Genomic DNA, 8,479 nt, shown 5'->3' with positions numbered 1-8,479 from the left:
ATATTCACCTGGTCGTATTGATGTGTATATCTTTGAAATATTTTCGAAATTTAAAAAATAATCATAACGCAAATGGTGTGCTTGTAGAGGTGCTGGAACTTTTCTAGATTCCTTAATGAGTTGAACAAATTGAGACAGCAAGTTTATTTGTTTTTTATTTATTTTTCTCTCTATAAGGGAATGCGATGCATCACTAAATTTCCATCTGTTTCGTCCCACACATAATTATCTGATTCTTGCGTTACAATATTATAGACAGTAAAGTTATGCAGTTGAAGCTTCATTTTATAATATGCAGCACTCGCGTTTAGTTGAGGCACTAATTTAACTGCCTGCACATCCATACAGAATACTGCACATAGTCCGGATTCAGCATTTTTGATATCGTTTTGCTTTTCTGCACGCATTTTTCCGATTTCTTCTGATTTTTTCGTATACCTCATCGGAAACATTATTAGCTTTATGTGATACGCATAAATTGCACTGATCTTTTTTGGCTTAAAAATAGAATAATTTAATTCCTTTATTAATTGCGTAAATATTGGGTACGACAATTTTAGGCGTCCATTTTCTTTTTCGGATTCACACTCGTTGACATAAAGCTTGTAAATCTCCTGATATGAGGAAAAATCCGATTCGAAGTAAAACTTTTTGCTATCTTTTCGACAATAATGTGACTCCATTTTTGGCAACTCCTTTAGCCATTTTTTTAGAAAGTCACGTCGGTTTTTGTTGCGCTGACCTATAACTGATGATCGCTTAGCATTTTTGCGCAAAATTAAAACTTTATCGGGACTGCATTGAGTACCGTGTTTACTGGCGCTGCTAATCCAATTTCGAACCATCTTTTCCTTTACTCCTAGTGTTGAATAAAACATTTCACGGCACACTTGTAATCACTTTGAATTATGACTCAAGAAATTGATATGGACTGATTCCATCTCGAATTTTCAGAGGTTTTCCTTTTTGTTTCAGAAAAGCTTGTAAGACCTGCAACATACTGCCTCTTTTGCTCCCAGGACATCTCCAAAAACAAACTAAAAATTTCTTTTCGCGTGGACTCATTAAACGTCGAACACTTTCTCACCGCACTTTTTACACAAAATCGTGATGAACATGGCTCTCCTAATTGCCTAGAAGGTTTTTGACAAAGTCCTTTTTTTGATATACCCAAATATTCCACGCCTTCCATTCTTTTTCTTTTATTTACATTTTGTTTCCCTTCGGATTTGTTAGCAGTATTTTTCCTTTTTGAAACACCATCTGAATCAGAATTTTCTTTTGCACAATTCATATTATTAAAACTTTCAATCAAAAAACTGTTTCCAACACAAAAACGTTAATTGAACTAACACAAAGTACAAAAACGTACCGACGAACGCAACGTAGCACAGAAAATATGCTTGTGCTAGACAAACTCGGAGAAATCGCGTTTTCTTTTAAAGTAAATACAAAAGCAAAACAATAGGAATAAGAATAGATACAAAATGTAGTGCAATTTCTGTTGTGGCTTTGATTGTACGTCTATTTTAAATTCAACTTTAAATGACTCAGGGCTTTTTTCTTTCAAAAAAATCTTCGAATGAGTTTTTTTTATATGACTATAAATCCGTTATTTACGATCATAGCCCACTAATTTTTTAAGGGGAGGAGTATTTGACAGTGGTCTACCAGAATAGATTACAAACGCGATTTCGAAAAAAATGTAGATACGCCTTTTCTATATTAAGCCAACGATATCAATAAAAACAAAAATCAAAAAATAAATTACACAAATGATAATTAATATTATGACGAGGAGATTAGAGAAATAATTAGAAGAAATAATTAGGAGAAATAATAAAACAGAAAAGTTACCATTTACCACAATGATAGAAGCAACAAAAATATCCGTATGCAGATAACGATTTCGTCAATTCAGAAATAAAAAAATTATTAAAGAATAATATAATACAACCTAGTAGAAGTCGTTATAACTCACCAGTTTGGACAGTACTAAAACAGGGTATAGATGAAAATGGAAAGCCCATGAAAAGATTAGTGATAAATTTTCAAAAATTAAATTGAAAAACTATAACAGATAGATATCCTATTATGGATATAAACATGACAATACAAGCGTTATGTAAAGCTAAATATTTTTCCACGATAGATCTAGAAGTAGGATTTCACCAAATTATGATAAAAAAAGAAGATAAGGGAAAAACAGCATTTTCCATAAATGGAGCAAATTATGAATTCAATATTTCAAAGATATGTTGATGATATTCTACGAGAATATATAAATAAATTTGCGTTTGTATATATCGACGGCGTGTTAATATATTCTTCGCCACCTGAAGAACATATTAAATACATCCAAATAATAGTAAGCGCATTACATAAAACAAATATGAAAATCTCTCATGAAAAATCACACTTCTTTAAAAAACTAGTCGAATATTTAGTACATATAATAACACATAATAGGATAACAGTAGATCCAAAGAAAGTAGAAACATTAGACAAGTATCCGATACCTCAAACCGAAACTTATATCACGACACGTAGTTCACCAAACGAAAACTATACATACGCAAAACAAACGATAATTTCATTTAAGAATCAAATCATATTAAAGAAAACTAAAAACTAAAAATAAAAAAGAAATACAAACGACTTTTCCAAAGTATCACAGACATATTATTGAATATTAAAACACTGACTATCCAACAAAAAACTTAAAAGAAATTTTTACACCTAATTTCAAAAACGCGATTAAAATTGATGAACAAGAACTACACAAAGAAAAATATGGCTAATAAAAATAAAAAGATTGTCTCTATGATCAGTTGCAGGGACCAAGAAGAGGACAGAAGTCAAAGACGAAGATATTTTCATAGAGATTTTTCTCTTATTTATATGTGGGAAATCTTCTTATTTTTATTTAAAAGTTTATCTGCTTAAAATAATGAGAAACTTCTTGTTCGATAAATTCTGTCTAAATGTAAAAGGCGGTGAGAAGAGAAGGGAAGCGTACCGTTGCAAGTTCCATTGATTTCTTTTGACATCTTTTTTTCCATACTCTTAAATTCAAAAAGTAACTGAAGTGTATGAAAGAAAATAGAAAACAAAAACGAAATGTAAATCAGTATAAGCAACAATAACATAATGATATATGTTGAGCACGCAACCATAACATACATTATACGCGTCGAAGTGCACGGGATGTAGCCTTGCGTATATTAGTTAAAAAAAAAGAGCAAATGCACAAACGAAAACAAACTATTCACAAGCATAAGCATTTCAATGTCGCCAATCATAACTGTATTTCTAACGGCTCGTGTTTTTGCATGCTTAAGATGATGCAATAATTATTGGGCATCAGTCAGTATTAACGTGAGTGTGGCCCGACGCGTGTCTTATAAAAATTGTGACAAGTTTGTAAAATGGATATATTCAGTTCGGATGAAAATAGTAACGCTCCTTGCACATTAGATGCAATTGAAACGCTGCCCATTTTTAAATCATGGGAGTTAAATGATGATATTTGCTCCATTCTTGTGGACTACGGAGTGACATCAACGATAATTTTAACAAAAACGGATTGGGAAGATATCGACTGTTTATTTGAAAAGCTTCCAACAAAATTTTTTGGCGAATGCATCAAGTTTAAAGCGGGATTAAGAGAATGAAGGAAGAACATGGTAAGTGCAGCATAATTTAATAACTTCTTTGGTGTACATTTATGCAAGCATTTTTAGAACATACCGCTTGTACGTGATGCAAGCACCTTATCTGCGAGTAGTCGAATTTTGGAGTGGTTAGAGAAAATTTCTGACGACTTAAATGCAGCTAAAAGTTCAAGAGATTCTTCACCAGTACTCCAGCCAACGTATGATAACTGCATGGACAGTCGCAGCCTAACCGACCTTTTAAAAGGTACGGTTAAAGGGCAGCTTGTGCTTCACTTTCAGCAGAAAAATGGTTTCTTGGACGCCAAGCAGCAGAATACATTGTGTCACTGCGTAATAGAGAATTATATAGGAAGGCGGAAAAAACTGACATATGGAGAAATGCAAAAGTGGGCCAACATCATCTGCGATGTATTCCCCAAAGAGAATCCGGTATGTATATCCATACGTATATGTAATCATTTCATGTTTCAAAATGAAAAAAATCAGTTCTGCTTACTATTTTAATTATTTTTGGGAAATCATTTGGCACACTTAAAACGTTGTGCAAAACATAAACAACCAAATTAGGAGTTTAGTATGAAGTTAGATTTGTACAGTTTATGACGAAGGATAAACTTGTAAAAACAAATAAAAATAGGGCCAAACCAAAATAAAACTAATTTTGTTGCATATGTTTTGCGCAATACTATTGATTTATTTAATTGTAACATGGTCTATTTTTTTAATGCAACTATTTAATATTTAGGAAACATATTTTCTAGCAAGCAAATATGGTAAGAAAAATCCTACGGGAAAGCTATTTTCACGCTGGACGAATGCTAACAAAACCAATTATAAAAAGTTTTCAACCGATCGTACAACTACCGCTTCGCCAGCAGCTTTATCCAGCGGTATAAACAAATAGATTGTTTACTCTCACAAGATATACTTATTTCTGAATATTTAGATAAGTATTACGAAAAGAAGTGCTGGCTGCAGAATAATTGCACACCATGGGAACAGGTTATTGATTACTGGAAGGAGACATCTGGTCAAAGAATTATAGATATCCATAACGCCAGTTCTTTAAGCTGCATTTTTAGTGAATGGCCGCGCTGTAAGGACTTTCGTGGATATGAACTTGTGAGTTCTTATATTCAATGCTTTTTTCAAATAATTCAATAACTTATTTTCCATAGGTAGAAATAGACTTTGAGACTCTTTACCCCGGGAAAGGAAATATGTTATTTTTGAAATTGGAGAAGTTTTATAAAGAAATCCTCAAAATTTTTGATAAAGATATAAAAGACCGTGTTTCAAGGGAACTATTCTTAAAGTATTTGCACATTGACAACATCTCAAATGGTAAAGTGGTTTATCAAATGAAATTGCGGTATTCAGGATTTCGTGCTATATACTCGTAATATGCAAACGAGCATATTACCATGGCAGTGCAATCACAAATTACATATAGATATATATGTATATGTACAACAATAAATTTTATATTGCGCTGTCGTGGTGATTTGGAAATGCAATGATGCCGGATCGTATGCACGAAATCCTGAATATCACACAAATTTTTTATAACATTTACAGATTTCAAATTCACCTCAAAAAACATTTGAAAATAGAAATTCGCAATAGCCAATCTTGTAAAGAAAATTCTCTTGCTCTTAATATTCCAATTCAAACAACTAATTCATCAAATCAACTAGTACCAATTCAAAATATTACTTCTTTAAAAGATTCAATGATCGCGTTTCTACTTCAACTGCATTCCAATACGAATTTTTCTCGGAAAGACGTATTCGAAATTCAAAATTCCGTAACAGAGTTAATTTCAACCCTAATATGTGAAATATTAAGAGCCATTAGTAATTTTCATGAAAATAATTCTATACTTAAGGAAGTAATTAAAATTATATCTCAGCCATTTTATGATTTAAGCACCGAATACAAATTTTTCAAAGAAATAGAAAAACTAGACCTGTATAAACATCCGCAAAAATATAATGTTAGCGACGAACTCTCAGAAGTCATAACAACCCAACTTTAACCTCAGCTAGAACCGAAATAACCCTATCAGACATTCCTTTTCAAATTAAAAAATTTTTTGAGAGTAAAGGGATCTTAGAGGCAACGCTTTTAAATATGAAAAACTTTTCAAAAAACCTTCCTTATACTCATTTCATCAATAGCAGCTTTTGGCAAAATTCAAAGAAAAATAATGTAACGATTCCATTTTTTTTGTATATGGATGACTTCGAAATTAATGATCCTTTGGGCAGTAAATCTGGACAACAAAAAATTTGCGGTATATATTATAACTTTCCAAGCGTACCTCAGTACCAACTTAGCAAATTATCAAATATAGTTGTAGCAGGGTTTGTTAAAGTTCGAGATCTACAAGATTGTGGATTTACTGTTTGCCTTACACCACTTCTGAATATTTTAAAAACATTGGAAATTAATGGCCTTCAAATAAATGTAGATGGCAAAAGCTGTATAATACATTTTAAACTAGTACAAATTTTAGGCGATAATCTTGGTCTTAACACTGCATTAGGCTATGTCAGTTCTTTTTCTGCGAATTCTTGGTGCAGAATATGCAAAAGGCAAAAACTTCAAACTCGTACAGATTGTCTTGAAGTCCCGAACTCATTACGAACTAGAAGTAATTATAATAGCGATATTTTACTGAACAATCCTGTTGTTAGTGGCATTAAAAATGTTTCGATATTTAATTCCTTGTCAAACTTTCATGTAACCGATAACATTGCTTGTGACATAATGCACGATTTATTTTTGGGTGGTTGCAAATATAATTTTTCCAAAATTTTACATTATTTTGTGTATGAAAAAAAGTTTTTTGTTTAGAAACTTTGAATTACAGGAAACAGATGTTTCAGTATGGGGATACAGAAATTGGCAATATAAGTCCACCCATTCAAAGGCACCATATACAAAACGCTTCATTCAAAATGAACGCGAGACAGATGAAAACATTTTCTCACTTGATACTGCTCATGGTAGGTGATCTAATTGATCGAGATGATTTAGTAAATAAATTCCTTATTCTGTTCGTAAGACTAATTGATCTGCTTTTGTTATCTAATTACAACGATACAATTTTAAATGATCTCCAATTATTAATTGAAGAGCATAATTTTACGTACCAAAAATTATTTAAGGAACATCTGAAACCAAAGTTTCATAACCTAGTGCATTATCCTACAATAATTAAAAAATTGGGGCCAATAAAACTTTTATGGACATTTCGGTTCGAAGCTGAACACCAGTTGCACAAGCAATAAAATTAAATCCTCCTTACGATTCGTTCACTGTGTTTTAAAAAACATTTTTTTCAGCCAGAATATAGTTTTACAAATATTGAAAAATTAAAATGGGATGCAATGAACATTTGTCATCTATAAATTTGAATTTCAGCTTGTACAAGAGAACAAATGAAATTATGTACCGAGGTGTTAAATTTAAAATTGGCCACATAGTTACTGTAACTATAAATAAAATATAAATATATATGAAGTATTGGATTTTATAATTAAAGAAAATAATGTAGAAATTGTTGGAAAAAAATGGACACACCTTAATTTTTCAGAAAGGTTTCAATCATATCTTATGGGGCCCGTTACAGAAATATATGATGTCATAAATTTGACAACGTTAGATGGTCCACCTATTCACTTTTATTTGCTTAATAATGGCCTTAAAGTTTTAAGACAAAAGAAGTATTGGTCATTTAATTTATTGATTTCTTATTTAATGTGTATAATAATTATATATTTTATTTGCTATTTATATTACACTCAGTCCTTTTTTTACGCGACCTCTTTTTACGCTATTTCACTTTAACGCGGTTATTTTTGCAGCGCAAATTCCTTTTTTTACGCGAAATTCTCACTTTAACGCGATTGCTTGTTTTCGTTTTTTGCTTGTTTACATATTTTTACGCGTAATAATTTTTGAATATGTCGGCGCACCCTAATAGTGTGTGGATATTGGATATTGACACCGAGATAGACGATCATCCAATTAAAGCAGAGACGATTAAGCAAGGTTTTAAACTTGCAGCAGAATAGGAAAATTATTTTGTAGCAAATGATACTGATGCCGAACGTGCACGAATTTTTCAAAAAGAATTGAGTCTCTGTATTTTAAGATATAAAGAACTACATCGGAATTTATTGGGTCCAAAAAGAAGCATTCAAACAAAATTAACTGAATTGCACCATAAATTCAGTTAATTTTGTCAGTCGGAGATGCTTAGTCAATCAGAACATCAATCCATAGTTCATACTATTCATATATCAGCGCCGGCCATCAAAATAAGCGGCTAAGAATAATTTCCACTACGGATAATGACAGTGATTGAACAGCATTCAACGGTTTTTTTTTCAATAAATCTACCTATTTTCTATTTCCTTCTCTTTTATATATGGTTTTTGTTTTGTATTTTTTATTTTGTTATGAATGAATAAATCATATGTATGAAATTTGAAACTGATTGTATTGTTTTTGAATATTTTTTTGCGCGCATATTTTGTTATACGCGATATTTTTTATATTCGGAACCAATTCGTCAGTTAATATAGGAAAACTAACCATTTTTACGCGATTTTTTTTACGCGATTAGTGGCAGAACCAATAATCGCGTAAAAAAAGGACTGAGTGTATATACATTCTATTTCAAAACCCATACTTATAAACCTAAGTTTCAGAATTTTAAGAAAAAGTTTTTATCAGTTTGTAGTTTGATAATTCATTAAATTTGTGTATGTATGGTTTATGGTATGTGGTTA

At 31.4% G+C, this 8,479-nt stretch overlaps 1 protein-coding gene across 1 annotated transcript; it reads left to right on the top strand.

Moving 5' to 3' along the window:
- The first annotated feature begins 3,948 nt into the window (after window positions 1-3,948).
- Window positions 3,949-5,403, top strand: LOC125776760 (uncharacterized). The gene is made up of 3 exons (XM_049450314.1): window positions 3,949-4,106; window positions 4,423-4,567; window positions 4,624-5,403. Exons 1-3 carry the CDS (start codon window positions 4,056-4,058, stop codon window positions 4,839-4,841), a joined length of 414 nt encoding a protein of 137 aa, XP_049306271.1. The 5' UTR covers window positions 3,949-4,055; the 3' UTR covers window positions 4,842-5,403.
- Window positions 5,404-8,479: the final 3,076 nt, after the last annotated feature.

This window comes from Bactrocera dorsalis, chromosome 2, assembly GCF_023373825.1.
Source record: "Bactrocera dorsalis isolate Fly_Bdor chromosome 2, ASM2337382v1, whole genome shotgun sequence".
Lineage (NCBI taxonomy): Eukaryota > Metazoa > Arthropoda > Insecta > Diptera > Tephritidae > Bactrocera > Bactrocera dorsalis.
The sequence above is the reverse complement of the archived record's forward strand: the minus strand, read 5'-3'. Positions and strand labels throughout refer to the sequence as shown.